The following is a 22427-nucleotide window of genomic DNA, read 5'->3' on the forward strand; positions in this document are numbered from 1 at the left end:
CCTTGAGCTCTAGTTATAGTTTCTAAATTTTTAGCTTGAGCTTTTTTATTATGTTCATAACCAATCGAATCTGATGATGATTTTGAAACAAAGATTGTAGAAGAAGCAAACTTATCATCCAGATCTTTTTCTGGAAGAGTTAGTGATGATAAAGCTAACAGAAGTGGAAGGAAGGGTATGGTTCTTCCTTTTCAACCTCTATTTCTCACATTTGATGAGATCAAATATTCTTTAGACATGGCACAGGTACTTTACACAATTTTTTTAAAAATGTAATCTTTCTATTTGTATGGTATTGATTATATTTAAAATATATTTGAGTGTTTATTTGATTGTAGGAAATGAAAAAGCAAGGAGTTTTTGAGGAACGTCGAGAACTTTTGAAGGGTGTTAGTGGTGTCTTTAGGCCAAGAGTACTAACAGCTCTGATGGGTGTAAGTGGTGCCGGTAAGACTACATTAATGGATGTTACTTTTGAAGTTGGCAGGGGAGCAAATATATGCTGGTCCATTAGGCCACCACTGTTCTGATCTGATTCTGTACTATGAGGCGAATTTAGTGTAAACAAGATTAACACATATAACATATGATGCTTCTGTAGCATTGGGAACTTAGCATATTCACTATAGTGCATGATTGATGTAGGCTATTCAAGGAGTTCCTAAGATCAAGAAGGTTATAATCCTGCAACCTGGATGTTGGAAGTTACATCAGCAGGCATAGAAGCATCTCTTAAGGTCAACTTCACCAATGTGTACAGAAAATCAGAACTATACCGGTTAGACTCCTTACTTAATCCAACAAATATTGGTAATCAGATGTTATTTTGTTTCTTTTTTTTCTTTAGATATTTCAAACAAAAGGCTATTGAGTTCATTTTGTTTACTTTTTTTTCCTTTTCAGTTTTCACTTTTAATTTACAAAACTGCCACCTTGCTGTTTTCAAATATGTATGTTTGTGTGAGTCTGTGCATGCCAAGTGGCGAAAATAGAGAAGAATGAAATGAGTGAATCTTGGGGTGTTGCTCACATTATTTGTTGAACTAATAAATATCTTCTAATAATAAAGAGCGAAACATTCATTGATATTGGGGAAAATATACTTAAAGAAATCATTCATTTAATTATACATATTTTTTTCAATTTAAATTGGTTTAATTTTTTGCCGAACTAAATTTAAGCTAAATTAAAACTAGTGTCAAACTAAACTATGTTTTATGACTAGACACTTTTAAAATAATTATTTAGAGATGTTGTCAAACCTGTATCCTTCTTTGGAAATTTGGGATTATTTGAATGTTAGGATTTTCATGTAATTAACATGCATGTATTCGAATCTCATATTTTCTATGTTAACTAATAAATTTTTGAATTGTAAATTAAGATTTAAAAGTAAAACCTTCAATGAGAGCTAAACGTCAAAGTAATAAGCATTCGTCTAAAATATAGTATACAGTTTGAATCAATACGAAAGGTAGAATTCTAAAATATGTGTCGTCGTTTTAAAACAACTGAAACTTTGATAGGAGACTAGTGGGCCGGGCTGGCTACAATCCTCTTGTGTTTTTTTTAGTTGGACGAAAGAAAAACAAAACCAAACATCAGAAATTACAATCAGCTTGTATTGCAATCTTGTTCTGTTTGTTAAAATTGGTGTCTAATTTTTATATTTAATTAGTTTTGTTGCTCTAATGATTTTTTTTCCTATTAAACAAGTGGAGAGACAAGCACATGTCTGTCCACATTTTTATTTTTTATTATATATTAAAATTTATATTTACAAAAAGATGTGAAAATGAGGAGGATATGACAGACTAAATAGAACAATGATAGAACGAAATTAAAATAGTTTATATGAGTTAATAAATAAGTAAATATTTGTAATAATCAATATAAAGAATACTAGCAGGCATAAATTAAGAAAATAAAAATAATTTATGATACTAGCAGGCATCAATTATATTATCGTGTATGGATACAATGTACAGAACAAAAAAATTGTCGGAGCAAGTGCGGTTTTTTCACTGATGATGGAAAACAACTATTTCATTCTTTTATGATATTTGCTTGCTGAGTAGAGCTAATTACTATTTCTTTCTTTATGTTTGTTTTTTCTCTCTCCTGGTATTGGTATTTTTTTAGGCACCTTTGTTAGTGTTGTGAAGCATCTATAATTGCTATCTTCAATGTCTCCTATTTTAGTCACATTCTTTTCCATCTCAAATCTGAAATCTTTCTTATTAAAATATTGAAGTTCAGTTTCAATTTGTTTATATAATTAGCAAATACTTTTTTAAAATAAAAACTTATCAACTTTACATTTTTCATAATCTAAATATTTTAGCTTCACTAAAATATTAGGCACTTAAGTCCAACCTATTATGCTCTATTGATGCTGGTCTATTGGCAGATATATATATTGGCTGATATATATGCTGGTCTATTGGCTGATATATATGTTGGCTGGAACCAAAGTAAAAGTAAGTTGTAGAGATTATAGTGTTACAGTTGATTACAAATCAGGTTTGATTCCTTTTGAGAGGTTTTTGACAACTTGACATGTAATTTTTATCCCGAATGTAAATATCCACAAAACAGAATTTTTATATTTATGTAGAACTATTTTTCATAAAAATTTTGTAAAATGCTAAATGATATTGCATAATAAATGGTAAAAAAATATTCTGAATTGGCATGTTTAACTATATTGAGTTGCCCAAAGATATATATATTTTACCAAGGCAATTTAGTTTGTTAAAGAAGGGATAATACATGACATTCTGGTTTGAATTTTACAATGTTGAGTCTTTAAATGACTGCATGTATGAGGCTAAAAGAATTATGTATGACATTGTTTTGAATTAACTATGGCAAACTTAATTCAATATTTTCTCCTGTTTGGTATATTACATCATATGCACTAACATCTTGAATTTTCTTGTTCTGTTGCTTGTGTAGACAACTATTTATTTTGATTATGTCATTGTCCCTAGCAGTTGAGGCACTTCATGCATTCATACAAGATGAATCAGAGCACAAGTAAGTTTGTACACACAATAACTGTTGTCTGTCTGTATGTTATTACTTACAAATTACAATTAAGTATTTTACATATCCAGCAACAAAGAGATAGACAATGATTTTTATAGTAAGAATTGAAATTTGTGTCTAATTTTTGTGGATGAGCTGAGTTCCATTTGATGCTTGCAAAGGTGATTGCTATTGGTGTCTTTAGTAATATGGTGCAATCCAATTGGCAAACCTCATGAGTAGTAGAAGCAGCAGTCAAGAGGGAAAGAACCATGGCATATGCCTTCTCTCATTAGGTAGGTCAATCTTAATCATGAGTAGTAGTCACATTACCATGTTTCACCTTGGTTCTAATTAAAATCATATGAATATCTTATGAAAAATAGTGGAGGGCCTGCTCTAGCCAAGGCCTAGGTAATTATGAACTACTTGGCAAAGCTAGTTGGAGTTGGAGCTAGAAGGATCGTTGGGTTGCTGCACTGCCCACATTCAATTATGTATGTTCTAAGCTCTCTCTAAGATCTAAACATTTACCTACAATTGAAGATGATAGATACATATTAAAGACTTTTACCTACAGTTAGGAGATGTAAGTAGAAGTTAATGACTTTTACCTACACACTATACATAGTAGGTAAAACCTATAGTGATAGACAATTAGCCGTCATTATACACCCCCTCAAAGTTGACGGAAGAAACGTCCGTAGGACAAAGTCTATCATACATTTGCCTACGGATTTTTTATTTATAGTGACAGTTTTTGTCTGTAGGTATATGTCATTTTTCTTGTAGTGCTGCATGAATCATTAAAAGCCATTCGTTCATCAAACTTTAATATTTTTCTTATCATCAAAATTATGATCCGTTTTAGGAGATAAACATTTTACAGGTCTTTGGTCCTAACACTAATTGGTTCAAATTAATTCCAACACACACGCACGTTTGGAGGCATCTATAGTCTTGTTATCATTTTTAATAAGTTTTCCCATTACAGGTGAAAGGGTGCAAAATTCATTAACCTACCATTATATAAAAAAGAATAAACTCTAGTTATTGCTACATGAACCCTAAAAGAAAAAAGTTGAGTGGTAAAACTACGATGACTTAAATTAAACCTAGTTTAAAAAAAGAATTGAATATTATAACATTGTAACTAAAGAAACAAGTTTATTTTATTATAAATGAATTGAAATAAATTTCGAAAGGAAATATGTTTAACTATGGTTAAAAGTAGGTTAAATTAATTAGCAAATCCTCATACTTTTATTAAATTTTTAATAAGGTTCCTGAAATTTTTTTATCGGCTGCTTCAACTTTCCTTAGTTTTCATTTGGGTCATTCCACCTAATTGTTGTTGTGAAAAATTAACCATAGACACCTAATTAGAAGTGTAGACAGTGGATTGATATTTCTAGAATGTGTTGAGATAAAAGAAAAATTGTAGAATTTCAACTTTCTGTAGAGTCAATCAATTGTATGAGACTTAAGGAAGAATCCTTGAATTAAAAATTTGAAATTCAAATAAAATTTAAATTATAAATCAAATTCAAAATTGTATAACAAAACAGTAGAAAAGTGCATAATAAATGTAATATGATAAAAAGAGATAGAACGAAAAAAAAAGATAAACTAAACTTTGAGATAACCACTACTATAAAAAAGCATTTCCACAACATCAATATAACATCGGTGTTATGCGAACGTTGTTGAATCTGTAACGGTGACATTTTTGTAAATACCCCGACATTAACGACAACGTTTTTGGTGCTGCCCGATGTGGTATTTGAGCGGTTCAATCAATGACTATGTTTGAATAAAAAAACGTCTTTGTATTTCACAGCATGCCAATGAATACAACAACGTTTTTTAAAAATCCGTCTTTGAATTGTTATGTTTTTTCTCTTTCTTATTTATCTTCTCGGGTACACTACTGCTGACCCTTCATTTTCCACTCAGCCTTCACTTTCCTCTCTCTCATTGCTGCCTTGTATCTCCCCTGCTGACCCTTCATTTTCCACTCAGCCTTCACTTTCCTCTCTCTCATTGTTGCCTTGTATCTCCCTTTTTCTTTGTCGTAAACCCTAGCGTGGTCAGGTGCCGAATCTCTGAGTCCGAGAGGCTCAGCTCCATCTGGGTCGGCACCAATTCTTTCCTCCTCCTTGACTCCTCTACCCGCAGTTTCTTCTGCTTCCTCACCTCGCTCTTGCTTAGCGCCGCGATGCCGGTTCCTGGGATCGGCACCGGTTTCAGCGGCATGCTCCAGCTCGGCTCGAAGGTGTGCCCCACGTGCCGCTTCGGGAGATCATGCGGGAACAGAACGTGAATTTCAGAGGAGGAGGTAAGGGGTTCGGTGATGCCGAGGCTGTGGAGCTTCTTGGCGATTCGTTCAATGGCAGAGGAGATCGATGGGTTCGGGTTTGAATCTCGGGAGTGGAGCAACGAATGTGGAATCTGGTTTTGGATTTGGGAAATTTCTCTTTGTTTGCTCGATATGAATTATTTAGATTTGGTTTTTTGAATCTGGTTTTGAATTATTTTTTTAGTAATAATAGCCGTATGGTTGTGTTGTTCTTATAACAGTGGTGCAGTTGAAGGGCCGTGAGGATGTTAGAGAAAGTGGAGGAGTTTAACATGGATAAAGTTATACAAGAGTTTGAATTATTGACAAGGGATGCAAGAAAGAGTTCAGAGGGAAACACTCAAGAGGATTTTGGAGGATAACGCATCAGCAGAGTACTTGCAGAGTTTGGGTCTCAATGGAAGAACTGACCCTGAGAGTTTCAAGGCCTGTGTTCCAATGGTCACCCACAAAGAATTGGAACCTTATATCTACAGAATTATTGATGGTGATGCTTCTCCTATTCTCACTGGAAAACCCATCACAACCATGTCCTTAAGGTGCAGTTAATTTTATTTTTCTCTTTCTTGTTGTTGTTCTTTTTTCATCATAGTCGTTGATTTTGAACAATTGTGCTTGATTGAGAAGTTTTTGGATGATATTCTTGCAGTTCTGGCACTACCCAGGGGAAACCAAAGTATGTACCTTGGAATGATGAATTGTATGAAACCACAATGCAGATATACCAGACCTCTTTTGCCTTTAGAAACAGGTATTCTACTTCTTGTTTTTTTTGTTGGAAACATAATTGTTATAAATTCTCCCTTCTGACTTGTGCAGGGAGTTTCCTATAATGTTGTGGTGACAGTGAAGCAGGATGAGATTGAAATTAGTGGTTTGATCACTGGTTTTGGTGATGCTATGCATAAAGGATTCGTGCTTGATTGGATGAGAGCTCAGGATTGTGTAGTGTGCGAGGAGTCTAATGGCTATTGCAAATTCGACCAAGCCACTAAGCAATCGAGGTGCTTATGCTCAGATGGTAGAACTGAAGCCAAAAGTTGCAAAAAAGGTGCAAGATAACTCATTTAATCTCTTTTGAAAAAATATTGTAGATTTTTGTATTATTGAAATCTTTGCTCATATTCACAACGCTGCTCAATTCATTGCTTTTATTAAGATTTAGAATTTAATTATACTTGCAACAGGTAGATTAGATTGACTATGCGTTGGTTCATTTTGGATGCTTTATTTGACTGATTTTTCTGTGTTAATTAGTGTACGTAGTTTATAGTACCCCAATTTTCTTCTTCCATGTCTTTTTAAGATTGACTATGCGTTGGTTCATTTTGGATGCTTTATTAGCCTTAATTTTAATTTGAGAGGTGTGTATATAAAATAATAAAAAGATAAAGAAATACCATGCGACATTTGATTTTTTATGCTAGAAAATGGAACTAAATTTGTAAAACAATAGATTAAAAAACTGTTTACATATTTTTAAATTATAATATTTTTTATTCCAATAGAGAATTGGTATTTGGGAGAAACTGCTATACTAAATTTAATAAATGAGTTCGATTTATGCTGAAAATTCTGACTTGAAACTTTTTTTTTCCCACATTTTTCTAATGGATATTATTAGAAAATAGTTATGAAAGTTAATTTTTTAAAATATGATAAATAATTAATTGCATAACTGAATGATAGAATCTAAAAAATTTAAGTGAATAAAATTATTTAATTTGATTAATAAATTGGGTGATAAATTAATTTTTAAATAACTTTTTTATCATTAATCTTTAACTGTTTTTCAAATTTATTTTTATATGTATCTAATAAGGTGGACCTGGTTGGGTATCTAACTAGGTGTTGTGTTATTTTAAAGACAGTACATAGGTATATTTTTAAGGATTTTTGAAATGGAAAGCAGACTTTGTTTTCATTTATAATTATGCAAAAGATTTAGTTGTCTGTATTCCTCTTTTTCTTTGTTTGCAGGGCCTGTTGCCACCCCTTGATGCTCCACACCATTTGCGCAAACATGAATGGGGTCCTTATCGAGAAGGTAGGCCTTTGCATTTTAGGATAATTTGTAATAGTTATATCGAGTAATAAGTAGATATGGAAGGATTTGAAACATATGGTTTGTGCAGGGATTGGTTGAGCTTCTTTAATTTGAGTGACACATAGCATTCAAGCTGGTTGTAAATTGATCTTTGCTTGTCTTTTTTATTTAGTATTTATACATGCTTGTAACCTGTAATTGTGAGACTGCTGCCAACTACTGATTACATGCTTGTAATCAGTATTTTATTATTTTTATACTATTTATATCACAAGCAAACTTAATAAAATCAGCGGTGGAAGTGCATATTTCATAATAATTTTTATACTATTTTTATATTTTATTATTTTTAGACCATTTTGATCAAACTGATTTTTATACTATCAAGAATTTGTGAAAACACTTCTTAATTTCCATGGCAATACGAAATAAGTATTTTTATTCACGTTCTGCTACTAGTTGTTAACTTAAGCTTCTTTTTCTTTTCATTTAAAGTTGCGAGAGTACATTTTCAAGTAAGTAACTACCAATTTACTGATAATATATCAATTGGTATCTAGTGAATGACATGAAATTCTATTAATTGTAATTAATATTCAATATTTAAATGATAGAATAAATATAAATAATACTAAAACCAGTATTGTAAATACTGATTTATTGATTATTAGCAATATTGATAATATTAAAAATATAAAAATATCATTAATTAAAAAAATTTTAATTGCAGAATATTTAACATCGTTTCTTAACTTAGCACCGATGTTGAAAAACATTATTTTACAACGTTCATTAAGATAAAACGATGTAAAATGTATAATTTCTACATCATTTCTTAACTAAGCACCGATGTTGAAAAACGCTATTTTCAACGTTCACTAAGATAAAAACGATGTAGAAGGTGTAATTTCTACATCATTTCTTAACTGAGCACCGATGTTGAAAAACGTTATTTTACAATGTTCACTGAGATAAAAACGATGTAAAAGGTGGAATTTTTACAACATTTTTTAACTAAGCATCGATGTTGAAACTTTCTACAACGGTGATATAGGGATCGATGTTGAAACTTTAAACTTTCAACAACATCCTATTTAACATCGGTCGACCATCAATGTAAAATGTGTTTTTTGACCGATGTTGAAACTGCGTTTTCTAGTAGTGAACTTTATATTTCCTAAGGTAAAGAGATATCATAATTGTATATAATCTTAACAAAATCTTACTCTAAATTTTTTTTAAATGTTGAAATACAACAAATTAATAAATTTGATTAATTTCTCTTAATTTAAGCAATTTATATCAATAAAAGTTATCTTTTTAATTTATTTTTATCGAATAACATAAAAATAATTATTGTTAATAATATCATCTAATATTCTGTTTAACTTTTATTTGTTTATTGGTTAAAAATATTTTTGTTAGTAAAATTGAAATTAAAAAAAGGCAAGTACAAATTTACTAGTTAACATTGAAAGGAAGCAGTACACCTTTTTTTTTTCTTTAAAATTGTTCAAATTTAGAGTTTCATAGTTCAATAAACGCTTAATTGTATACTTTACCATCTAATTATTATCATTTTGCTAATGTTACCATTCAAGGTTTTTTATTCACGAATTTTATCACTCGAATTTTTTATTTTTGTACATTTTACTACTCAAGTTTGTCTTTCACAAATTTTACTATCTAAATTTTTTTATTTTTTGCATATTTTATCATCATGTTAGTAATAAAACAATGTTATTTTGCAAAAATTGCTGACCTTTTTTAGTGACACGTTAGTATGGGTAAAATGTGTAAAAGTTGAAAATTTGAGTGTTAAAATTTGTGAAAAATAAACTTGTGGTACTAAAAGTAAAGAATAACAAAATGTTAAAATACTAAAAACATATTAGAAAAGTTCAAGAACTAAAATATAAATTTTGAATAATTTAAGGACTAAAAAGTTAATTTGCCTAATTATAAATGAAAACCTGATTTTAAAGTACATATCATTGTAATTGTACGGGCATGATATTTGAAAATTAATATAAGATTTAAATTATTTAATATGCTGGCAATGGGATGTTTTGCTAGGGTAAGACTTCAATGATGTGATAAAGGACCAAATTGAGTTTTTAAAAATATGTGGGCAGAGCTAGGTTTATGGGTATTGGCTGTGGTGTTTGGTTATGGTGTGGTAAAGGAGTGGAGGGGCTGTGATGTTTTGGCAAAGGAGATGAAGTTGACTTGATGGTGGTTTGGTGGCAGATTAATGGTGGCTATAGGTGGGTTTGGGTGGTGTGGTAGTGTTAGGTGTGCGCTTGTTGACGTTAATACAAAGAAGGAGAAGAAGACAGAGACCAAAATTATGTTTTTTTTTTAATATAGTTATGGTTTAAAATGTCGCTATTGGCAAAAAAAAATGACAAAATCATAATTCTAACAACTTTTGGAGTGGGCATATTGTAATTTTCTAACTCTTATTCCTTGGGAATGCTTGACATAGCTGCCAGATGTGAGTTTCGTCATTTTTTTTTTAACACAAAGTGGGTATTTTTGGCAAAGGAAACCTTTTAAGTAATACTGTTTTTGCCTTTGGATTGAGCACCAGAGAGAATTGCGATATGTCATAAATAAGTTGTTTTGTGGTTGATTATTGTAAGAAGAAAATTCACTCAATTTACCCCTCTTTATTATCTGCAGAAGAACACGAATTTTATTGGATATGGCATCGGAATTGAATTTGAATATGTCGAGTGATGGTTATGTAAAAGACTAAAGACATTTACTAATATTCCATTGAGGTTGCACACTACTATTGACGATATTAGGGAGGTCAATTATTTTCCAATGTTTTATTCTCTGTTGTCAACTCATGCTCATTTCATTTTTATATTGTCATGTCAATACCCCATTTCTTTTGTTATTAGATTCTAGTGTCAAATTATCTTGGAAGCATTTGGGTGCAAATATAAAATTGTCAAATTGTTGATATTATCCTGACTCTTCAATATGGAGTTTATTATTATGAAGCATTAAAGATCAATTCATTGCACCGGGTATACTGGCACGTTGAACCTTGAACACTATTATACTTTTTGGGTTTAATGATCAATTTAGTTCTCAATTTTTATTTTAGAAAAAACTAAATTATTTTTGGTTCTGAACAAAAACCTGGCCCAGGTATCACTACTAAACAAGGGTTATTTTACTTTGCATATTCTAAGACGGGTTATACATAACCATCTTAAATGTGACATGGTGACAATTTTGTAATTAGGAGAGTAAAATTTGTTTTTTACAATGCACATTCTAAGACGGTTCTAATGAACCGTCTTAGAATATACCGCAATGGCTATTTTGTAATTAGAGGAAAAAATCATAATGATTTTCCGTGATAACTGTCATCGTTTTAATTCCCTGCAATTATGAAATTGTCATCGCGTCCCCTTGGAAATCCCTATCTAGTTAATTCGTCCCTCACCTCTGTCGTGTCCTCCATTAACCACTCTCTGTCATGCCCTTCGTCATCCTCTCTCTGTCATCCACTCCTGAGTCACTGTCTCATTCGTGCCCTCCCTCACTTAACTCTTCTAATCACCTGTGGCGGTGGCCTCACTACGTTCATCTACTCAGCTGTCGTGGAACCTGTGTCATGTCGCCATCGTGTGTTGCCATCAACTAGTTAACATCGGTTATTTAAATAATATCGTTAACATCAACTGGTTAACATCGGTTATTTAAATAACCAATGTTAACATAATATCGTTAGCATCGGTTTTTTAAAAACCGATGTTAACCAGTTGATGTTAACATCGGTTTGGGTTATGGATAAATTAAAACCCAGAAGGTTCTCCCCCCGCGTGCTAGCTCAGTCTCAAAAACAAAAGCCTCTTTCTCCCTCACCGCAAAGACCTGTCACTGTGGTCTCCTCCACACCATTGTCGTCGCTGGGGTTCGTGACCGTCGTCGGGGTTCGTGAACACTACGGTCTGTTGGAGTCCGACTTCAACATTCAACACTAACACCAACACTGCAGTTTCAGTCAGGTAATTCCTTCTCTGCAATTTCTTGAAATGAGCTTTGTTAAGTTAAACCCTATATGATTGTTTTTCACCACCCCCATACTCCATAGTTAACCTCCATGCTTCAGACTACCTTACTTTAGTTAGGGTTTGTGCAAGTAAACTTCAAACGACTGTAACTTTTGATAGGAATATCCGTTTGAGACCCATAATATGTCAAAACGCTTGAAATTTTAGAACGGGGTTTGGTCAACCGATTTTTCCAAAAAATGCCCCTAAGTAGGTGAAAAATAGGATTTAAGATTCAACCACCGATTTTTCCAAAAGTTTCAAGTTTTGTTATTCTATAAATAACTCTGTTTGGTCAATTTGCCCTGTATATCTCCTTGGGTATATTGATGACATTATAATTACTAGCAGTACTATTCATTTAATTCAACAAATTACCTCTCAGGCAAGTATATCTCTATGTTGATGCCAAGTTCTAATATTTATTTTCTCTTCTTTAGCTTTTGGTTGCTTCTCTGCAGCATATTTAGTTGCAAGGCGTAGGGAGTAGCTCTACCTCTACCTTGGTGGTTTGTTTTCTTCTGGGCTATCCATTCATCAATTGCACTCTTCAAGTTTGAGGTAACTAGCAATGTTGTTCTATTATTTTAGTGTGATGGATAAGCTATATTATTAATAGAAACATCATGTATTAGATATATTCTATTTTGAATAATAAGCTAGTAAACCCTAATGTTGAATGATCCCTTGGTCCAAATGACTACATAAATCAATATGAATTAGAAAAATATAATACTGACATAGTACATATACAAGTCATATCAGCATTATGCAAAATTAATCAGCCTTCATTCCAAGAAAGAAAAAAAATAGAAATCAACATAGAGACTTGGAACCACAATACCTTCTTTTCCAGGTTATAAACACCTTGTTTGTCTTAGCTGCCTAACACACTTCTTAAGTGCACACTGTCTTGATGGGTGACTCTATCTTCAAGTGTTGAATTTCTGAGAGTCAGTGCTTGGACTTGCTTCTTTAAATTTGTCACTTTATTTTCAGCCTTCTCCCAGCATGTAAGTTTATAGAAATTATGCAGTTAAGAAACAATCTAAACTTGTCACTTACATTCACAACCACTGCAAATAGATTTTCTGACATATTCCTCAATCCATCAGTTACATCTCCATCCTTAATTATACTATCCTTTGCTCCATTTTCATCTTCCTCCAATAAACCATCATGTCCCTTGTCTATTGTAGTGAGGTGACTTCAACTAATTGTGCACTGATAAATGACATGTCATTAATATCTTCAGCAATGACCACAACTTTTGAGGTAACTTTAGGGGATTGGTTATGTCCAATAGGAGATTCATTTAATGACTGATGTTGCAGAGTATGCTATTTACGTTGGTTTAAACTAGTGTTTGACAGTGAAGTTAGTACTATACATATCCTTGACTGTACTGAATATATACATGGGTTGCACTTTTTTTTTATTGTTTTTCTAAACTGCCTACTAAATGTTTATATTTATATTATCTAGAAAATCCTCATAATTTTCTTCACTATCCAAAGAACCAAAACAAATTATTTTCAATGTTTCTAAAACCAAAATTCTCGAGCCTTTGTGTCTAATGGCAAGGTAACTTACCCACTTGATATGTAAGAACATCATTATGTAGTTAACATTTAATTAATATCCAAATTTCATTATGTTCCTCATATTCAACAGTGCTTTGAAAGGACTTCATAATACTCCACAACCTAAATCCAAGGCTGCTGCTAGGTGGATTGTTGTTAAGGTACGTGATTTAAATAAAACTTATACTTATATATACTGCTTATGTGTGTGTACACTAATTGTAGTTAATGTTTAATTAATATCCAAATTTCATTATGTATTTAGTGTAATAGACAAAAAGGAAGCACTGAGTGTGGCTATTACGTCATGCACTAGATGTCCACGATAATCTCAGGAACTTTCAAGAATAATTGGGAACAGTAATTGTTTATTTCAAACGAAGTTAATTTTCTTATCGTTGTTATTACATTATTAATTTTTCTTTTATTTGATCATGCAGTATTTTAATGATGTTAGACCATTGGAAGCAGAGAGATTCAAGGCGCTTCGCATCCAGTGGACATAGTATTATTTAAAAGTTTGAAATCAAACATAGGATGTAAGGGAACTATGTAACTTTAGGTTACTTAATTAGTTTACCGTACTTTGCATTACATTTTTTACAATTGTTGTTTCATTTTAATAGTTTACTAGCTAGTTTTCTGATAAAACCTATTTGCAAGCAGAATGCAAATCATATATGCTGTGTGGTCTGATTTTAAATTTACAGGTTAAATTTTGGTTTTTTTTTTTTGTAAACACAAAGAGAGTATTTAAAAAAAATTCCTGAAAACAACATCAGTTATTTGGAAAAACCGATGTTAACATCGGTTTTCCCAAAAAACCGATGTTAACTGTCAACATTAACACGTACGTTAACATCAGTTTTTCCAAATAGTCGATGTTAACTGTCAACATTAACACATATGTTAACATCAATTTTCTGTAAAAAACCGATGTTAAGTTACGTTAACATCGATTTTTCCAAATATGTTAACATCAGTTTTTCCAAATAACCGATGTTAACTGTTAACATTAACACATATGTTAACATCGGTTTTCTGTAAAAAAAACCGATGTTAAGTTACGTTAACATCGGTTTTTCCAAAAAATCGATGTTAACTGTCAACATTAATACAGTTTTTTGGGTGTAAGTCTTATTATCAACATCGGTTATTTAAATAACCAATGTTGTAAATTTAATGTTAACATCAGTTTTTTGGAACCAATGTTAACGATAATACATTCAACATCGACACTTTCAACATCGATTAAAAACCGATGTAGAAAGTCATTAATAACTGATGTAGAAAGCATATTTTCTAATAATGTTAATTTGACATATCAGGGTGTACTTATTTAAAAATCCTTAAAGGAATTTCGTCCAAATTTGGTTAGTTTAAATATTTTCCCTTCCATATATTGTATATATGAGAAAACTTAGTGGTAAAAAGATTGAAAAATTTCAATATTTGAGATGTTCTGAAGTAATTGCACCCATTTATCTTTGGTTGGTGAACCACTCAGAAACACGTTTAGAGTTTAGAATCAATATCCACATTGAGGGAGAAGAGTTTGCAGTCTTACATTTTGTCCTTTGTGGTTGTTAATCTAGTATTACCCACACGACAACCAGACAAGTTAAAAATCATGAGAACAAATGATACTAACCGAACCAATTGTACCATTAGTGAGCAATGAATAAAATAAAATACCATCTCCTTGGTGTGGCTTTACTTTAAACCAATGTTTCCCTCATAACCATAGTTACCATCCATTTTCAAGCCATTCTCTAGAATAACAATGCACTAACGACCAAGGAGAAAACTGAGTATGTGAAACAATATATAATGACAGACTTGGTTTTACCTCAAATGGAAACATAACAATATTAGGGCTACTGGAAACCTTTGAGGTTGTTGCCTTAACATAAGGTCAATATTAGGGTCCACCACAATGCCACTAACACTACTACATGCTTGTTGTTGTTCATTGTATAAGCAATTTCGATGCTATCTTTCAATAGTCTTCATTTGTCCGTTACTTGTTCTTTTCTTGAAAGCTAAGATAAGACTTTTGTGGACTTGGTTTCTTTATTCTCTTGAAATGCATTATGTTTGACTTGACTAGGTCTACTTAAAACTGTTTTGAAAGGGGAAAAAAGTGAAAGTTTATGTTTATCATTTTAGGACTGCTTTTTCCATTAGCTTTTGCAAATTTAGTTTGTTTGGTGAGGAATAGTAGTGACTTTAGTGAAATGAAATTACATCCAGATAAAAAAAAGCATTGAACTACAAAGAAAAGTATTATTGTGGCTTATGACATGGCTATAAATGAAATTATTTATATTTGTTGTTCCCCTTTTGTCTTCCTAATTAAAAACTAACATATATATCAACAACAAAGGAAATTGTAAGTGGTGACATTTTATTTCTTAATTATTAGCCTTTTTTTATCTGATATGTCTGTTTTCAATCAGAAAATTTAGGATATATAATCCATTAGTGGAGATTTGGTTAGAATACAAAGTGTTGGATTCAAACTTATATAAAAAGGAAAAAAAATCAAAAGTTGTTGAAATCAATTATTGGACACTTGAATTCTTTAACTAAGGTATGAGGTTCAATCCTTGATTTGAACATGCAGTAATAATTGGAAGTATCATTTTATCTAACTAATGAACCGACTTGGTGGGAGGGGATTAAAACATGTAGGTTATAAAAAAAAAGTTTAGGATACAAAACCATGAGGGTTCTCAAATTCAAATCTATTATGACTATCTAATTTCAATCCCGCTGATACCAGAATTTCTCACTCTTTTTTATTTTATGGATTGGTGTAATTTACCTTTGGATTATTCCTCAATTTCTTGTGTTTTAGTCATGAATTTTTGATGGAATTCATGTTGATATACCTATACTAGTTCTATTTTTGTATTCATGTTGACCGACTATATAAATTAAGCAATAAACTTAGAGAATAATTATTTCTAAAATCTCAATTATATTCATATCTTGCATAAATTACCTTTCTAATCTACTGTTGAGAATCTCGGAGGGTTGCAATCATTGTTGACTTCAAAATAAACTACAAAGGATTTGAACAGACGTTATGGAAGCAAGCAAATTAAGAGGTGAATGATGTTTTTAGAATTTTAAGCCAAATACCACTGAGTCACTGCATCATATTTTTTAGTATTCTCACTAGTTGCAAACTACAATTTCTCACATGATAAATGGACCGGTGAGGTTGAAGGAGAAGACAAAAATGGTTTAGGTGGAATTTGCAATAACTCAACTTTGCTTTCTATAATTTTCCACCACTTTACCTATGGCTGGTTGAGTTGAAGGGTGGGTTTGTATACACCCTAAATCCACTATTGTTATCTTTCTCATCAACTTGTCATCACTTTCATTTCTTATGTTCTGTAAGCCAAGCTCCTGATTTGATTTAAGACGATTGTAGATCCAATAGGGAAAGTATATTTCACTTGATGGGTCTACTTCAGCCTTAAAATTCTTTCTTCCTCCAGTCATTTCTAAGATCGTTATTCCATAACTGTAAACATCTGACTTGTGTGATACTACACCAAAACTTCTAGAAAAAACTTCTGGAGCAATATAGCTTGTTGTTTATCTAGCGCCAAATATTGATACCATACTTTCTTTTCTTGTGCAAATTTTTGCTCGTCCAAAATCTTAAATCTTGGGGTTGAAATCCTCATCCAAGAGAATGTTATGAGGCTTTATGTCAAAATGTAAAATTCTAGTATTGAAACCTTTATTCAGGTATTCTAGTCCTCCAATGACATCAATTGCAATGTGGAACATGGTTTGACGTACAATCCAATTGGCAATCTATCATTAGGACATCTTCTTCATAGATAAACTTCTAAAGTGATCCATTAGACATAAACTCATAAATGAAGCTCCTATAGAGCCATTGTAACAAAACCCCAAAAGAGTTACAATGCTAATATGAGAAGTTTTGTTGATACTTGCAACTTCATTGATGAATTCCTCACCATTTCTTTCAATTCATTCAGGATCTTCACTACAACATAACGTCCACCCCTGTAACTTTCCTTTGTATACACTACCAAATCCCCCTTGGCCTAATTTGTTTCTAAAAAAGTTAGTCACATTCTTTATCTCAGAATAATGATACCTCTTTGTTTGAAGGGATCCATGTCTTTTAGAAAATACCTCTATTCGTTGATTGGTTGTATTTTACTTCTTCCATCTTTTGTAGTACATCTTGAACATTACTAGCATCAGAGCAACTATAACAGTTGGAGAGGTTATTTGAATTAGAAGGATTATACAGAGAAATAGAAGAAATATTGGATATCCTTTTGGCTAAATAATTTGAAGGTCACAAGTAATAACTAATGAATGAAAGTCAAATCTACGATACAAATCATACAATAAATCCTACATCCATAGCCATGCATTATTGATCCCATTATGAACTGTGCCTTATCGTTAGATATATATATAGAGATAATATTCTCCATTAGTCTTATTTAATAGGTAATAGATAATATATTATAAATTTGTTATTAAATTGATGTATGAACTTATTTTTTTTACATTGTCAATGCAAACATTATTTTATGCATGACAAAAAAAATAGGACATCACAAGTTAAGGAGATTTATCACCTTATTCAACTATATTATACTATAGTCTAAACTCTAACATACTAACATAGTCACCATAATCGCTTATGAGAGATACTTGGGTTCTCCCGCCTCAAAACAGGCTGAAACTCAAGGGCATGATCACAGCGCAAGTTTTGGTTTGTGTGTTAGGGACAACGACCATGACCAGCCTCTTACAACAACCCATGTTTACCTGTGATGGAAGGAGAAGAAGTAAATTTTCACTTTGCAGTAGTGCCAAAGTTATCCCTTTATATGTGTCACGCCTTCTCCATCCAAAGAAACCATGAAAATATCGATTTAATTTGTTAGCAATGAAATCACCAACGGATTTGTCACAAGAGAAATTGGTAATAAGAGCCTTTGTACTAATTGTTCTCATATAAGAAAGGGCACACAACAATAACACTTTCATTATTGTAGTGGCTCCCTTTTTGCAACATACATTGAAAGGAGAAAAGCATCAAGAGAGAGGACTAGGAGGGAGAGAAGAATCAAAATTTAGCATGTGTTTGAAAACCGAATTTTAATTTTTTAGATTATGATTAAATTTCTGCAATGTCTCATGATCACATACAACACTAATGTAAGATATTGATCTATAATTTTATGCTAGCACTATTAATTATAAGACAATAAAAGAATATTTACTTTGAAAATAATATTCAAAATTAATTTTATCTATTTTTTATGAGATATAGATGGCTGAATAGGGTAGAATTATTTTTAAAAAAACTGTTTAGAAAATCAAAAAGTTAGAAAGCAATTAAACAAAACCTTATAGGTTAAACAGAACCTCATTGGTTAATTAAATAAAAAAGTTGAACACATGTTGTATAAAAATCAATTAATTGAGATCATACATTGATAGTAATGTTGTATGAAAACTTGTTAGTCGTCTTATACGACTAACTTTTGTATAAAAAACATTTTCCAAAACTTGTATAGTTCCCCAATTTATGGTTATTTTGTAGTAATTTTGTAAATAAATCTTGTTTTATTGTTAAAGTTGTCTCTAGAATATTTCCATTGGATTTAATGATGAAATTTGTGCACTCTCAGGTTAAAAACAAGCTAAGTCATGAAGTGCTAAAAGTGACAGTTGAGCTCAGCTCATTAGTCGCTAAGCGCAGCTTCAGCATGCTTAGCATGATAGAAGAATCTGGTAGAGCATCAATATCAAGGCTGCGCGCTAAGCGCAACAGTTGTCTTCAGCTAGGCTCAGCGCATGACTGACACTAAGCTCAAATCCACTTACTCACGCTAAGCGCAAGGGTGGCGCTAAGTGCAACGTCACAGATTCAGAGCCTATTGAAAGCTTGTCTTGTGTAGAATTAAGGCAAACAGAGACATAAAAAGAGAAGATAACTTTTGCAGAGAATTCCAGAGCACACCACAGTGCCTATTTCAGGAAAAGAGCTCTGGAGGCAGCAAGAGGAGCAACTTTTGCAGAGAGACCTAGGTTTTGTAATTAGAGAGAGATTAGTGAGTTGCAGAGTGATTGTGAGATGCTGAGAAAAGGAGGAGGGATCCCCCTTCTTGTGTAAGGAGTTGTTATTCTCTACTCTTAATCTCATTATTGTTAGGGTTTTTCTGTAATGGATGGCTAAACACCTTTGTTGGGGATTTCTAAAGAATAGCTGGTGTAATTCCTTTAATATCTAATTGGTTGTGTTTATTGTGTTCAATGCTTCCTTCAGTGCTTAAATTCTGTATGCTCTTGGTCTGATCACCCATTTGTATGCATAGTTAGGTGACTTTAGCATTGGGAAATGTATTGTTTCCTTAGAACTTGATTGAAGAAGGATTGAAACTTAGTCTTAAATGAGGGATCTGCGGATTAAGTTTTGGTTTCAAATATGTTGTTACAATAATGTTGTTTGATCTAAGCCTAGTCTTAAATGAGTGATCTACGGACGAAGCTTAGGTTAAATTAGTCTAAACTTTCGTAAGCTATTTAAGCTGAGCCTAGTCTTAAATGAGGGATCTACGGACGAAGCTTAGTTTAAGTTAGTCTAAACCTATGAGGGTTGTCTAAATTAAGGCTAGTCCAACAAGAGGGATCTGCGGATGAAGCTTGGATTGATTCAGCCTAACTAGGGATCGAGGTTTAGTAGTTTAGGCTACAACATAGAACACAAAAGCATGATTGATAATGAGAAACATCTAAATATACATCAGCTTGTTTGTTAGAAAGACCCAACACTTTTACCTACTGCTGTCAATCTTACTTACATTTTTACTGTCTTTAGCCTAGACTTAGTTTAATTCTGTTCTAAACAATCAATTATCAATGTTTGTTTCAACAATGCCTTATTTTTGAATTTAACCTTGTCTAATACTAGTTCCCTGAGTTTGATACTCAGATTCATCCGTTTTAATTTTAAATACTTGACGATCTGGTGCACTTTCCAGTGAATCAGATTTCCCTTGAACATATTTGTATAAAGAAAAATTGGACCAAATAGTAACAGCAGGGGAAATCCAACAAAACTCATATTCACTACATTCTTTATTGTACTTAATCTAGTTATGCCAATAGTTGTTAATTTTCAATGTTTAACAATTGGTTTTGGTTGTAGGTAAAAGTATTTCTATGGTGTAGGAAGTTAAGTCACACTTTTATGTTGTTGTTGCTTTAGCAAAGAGAAACTTGTATATACCACTGCCAGCACCACACTCATTGTTGTTGTTTGTGAGCATCTTTCGAGGTATGTATGTCATTATCACACTTATGTCTGCGATACATGTTTGTTCGTCTGTGAGTATTGTTTAATTTTAAAGTTATGTGCATTGTGAGTGAATCATAGGTTAAATATGTTGCATTAAATTTCATGCAATTTTGGTTTAGTGCAAATTGCTTTGTTCTTCGGATGCATACTTGATGGTTACTGCTTTCATGTCGTATACTTGAAGATCAATGCGAAATGCTGCCAAAATTTCATCAAATTTAATGTATCGTACTTAACTGATATGTATGAATCAAGTATTAAAAATGCCTTCCTAAATGGGATAGGGCCATACCTATTTTATGAAAAAGTAAGATTTTCATGCATATTGGATAACCTAGTCAGTATCACAAAACACAAAGCATGGATCGATGTTGAATGAAAGCATCACACATAAGTGACAAGTATGAGAATGGGGTTGAAGAATTCTTGCAATTTGCGCAACAAAATGCAATTGTAATGTGTGGCAAATATTTTTGTCCATGTCTTAAATGTGGGAATGGGAGACGACAGTCAGTGAATGACATAAGATCTCATCTTTATGTGAGGGGATCATTCTGAATTATACAAAATGGATATGGCATGGTGAATTGCCACACATGTCAACAGTCCCTCACGCTGAGGCAATTAATGTACAAATTGGAGATCGTATAGAAGACATGATGCGCGATCTTGGGCAAAAGGGTTTTTAGCAAGCTCATGCACCTTATTATGAAAATTACAAAGTGATTTTAAGAAGCCATTGTATTTGGGATGCACAACCTTCACACGGTTATCGATAATGTTAGCTTTGGTGAACTTGAAGGCAAGATTTGGGTGGAGTGACAAAAGCTTCACTGAATTGTTTTTGTTATTGAGAGTATGCTTCCTGAAGATAACACGCTACCTAAGAATCACTACGAGGCAAAGAAAATATTATGTGTTGTGGGTATGGAGTATCGAAAAACACATGTATGTCCTAATGATTGTATTTTGTACAAAAGTTAGTTTGCCAAAATACGCAAGTGCCCAACATGTGGGGTATCACACAACAAAGTGAATGATGATGAATGCAATGATGATACAATCATAAACAACAGTCATCCAGCAAAGGTGTGCTGGTATCTTCCAATAATACCGAGATTTAAGTGATTTTTTGCTAATGGAGATGGTGCAAAAAACCTTACATGGCATGCAGATGACAGAAAAAATGATGGATTGCTTCAACATCCCTTTGATTCTCCCCAATGGAAGACAATTGATTGCTTCTATCCAAATTTTGGAGAATATCCAAGAAACCTAAGGGTTGATGTGTATGATGGGAATATTCAAAAGACACCATGCATGTCCTATCTGTGAGAAAGAGACAAGTTGCATCCAATTGAAACATGGAAAAAAGACAGTAGATACGAGGTATCGAAGATTTTTGAAACCTTATCACCCTTATCGGCAATTGAAGAAAGCATTTAATGGAAGCCAGGAGATTGAAAGTGTACCAAAACCCTTAGTTGGACACCAAATTGTTGATCAGGCCAACTACATCATAACTATCTTTGGGAAGACACAAAAGAAGGATGCTTCTGAGAAGAACATTCGGAAGAAAAGGTTAATATTCTTTGATCTTCCTTACCGGTGTGATCTAGATGTATGACATTGTATAGAAATAATGCATGTCGAGAAAAATGTATGTGATACTTTAATTGGCACCTTTCTTAATTGACATAATAATTCACTTAATTGATCATCTTGTACATGAAATTAGGTTGTGTGGGCTTGTTTTTTTTATGGTGGATGTATCTGGTTGATCGCTACCTAAAGGTGTTGAAGGTTATACGAAGAACCAATACCTACCAGATGCAAGCATTGTTGAAAGGTACATTGCTGAAGAAGCTATTGAGTTTTGTTCAGAGTATATAGAAACCGCTACACCTGTTGGGCTTCCTCAAAGTTTTCATGACTGCACATGGGAAGGTAGGGGTAC

General features: G+C 32.5%; 2 protein-coding genes across 2 annotated transcripts; one reads left to right on the top strand and one right to left on the bottom strand.

Annotated features, from left to right (window-relative positions):
• Window positions 1-4969: 4969 nt before the first annotated feature.
• LOC121174972 (CRM-domain containing factor CFM2, chloroplastic-like) lies at window positions 4970-5748 on the bottom strand. Its single transcript, XM_041016076.1, has 2 exons — window positions 5611-5748; window positions 4970-5497 (listed from the first exon to the last, which is right to left on the bottom strand). Exons 1-2 carry the CDS (start codon window positions 5661-5663, stop codon window positions 5071-5073), a joined length of 480 nt encoding a protein of 159 aa, XP_040872010.1. The 5' UTR covers window positions 5664-5748; the 3' UTR covers window positions 4970-5070.
• LOC100792200 (jasmonoyl--L-amino acid synthetase JAR6) lies at window positions 5493-7634 on the top strand. The gene is given in 5 exon segments (XM_014776703.3): window positions 5493-5706; window positions 5708-5928; window positions 6039-6140; window positions 6209-6440; window positions 7370-7634. Coding segments are annotated over 4 exon segments (420 nt in total). The 5' UTR covers window positions 5493-5634; the 3' UTR covers window positions 6234-6440; window positions 7370-7634.
• Window positions 7635-22427: the final 14793 nt, after the last annotated feature.

The sequence above is a fragment of the Glycine max genome, chromosome 6 (genome assembly GCF_000004515.6).
Source record: "Glycine max cultivar Williams 82 chromosome 6, Glycine_max_v4.0, whole genome shotgun sequence".
In the NCBI taxonomy this organism is placed as follows: Eukaryota; Viridiplantae; Streptophyta; class Magnoliopsida; order Fabales; family Fabaceae; genus Glycine; species Glycine max.

Bases quoted from the DNA above. Each gene is read 5' to 3' on its own strand.
- LOC121174972 (XM_041016076.1), bottom strand. From the start codon at position 5,663: ATGTTAAACTCCTCCACTTTCTCTAACATCCTCACGGCCCTTCAACTG. The intron at 5,498-5,610 runs CTGTTATAAGAA...AAGAGAAATTTC, and splicing joins ACGGCCCTTCAACTGCACCA to CCAAATCCAAAACCAGATTC.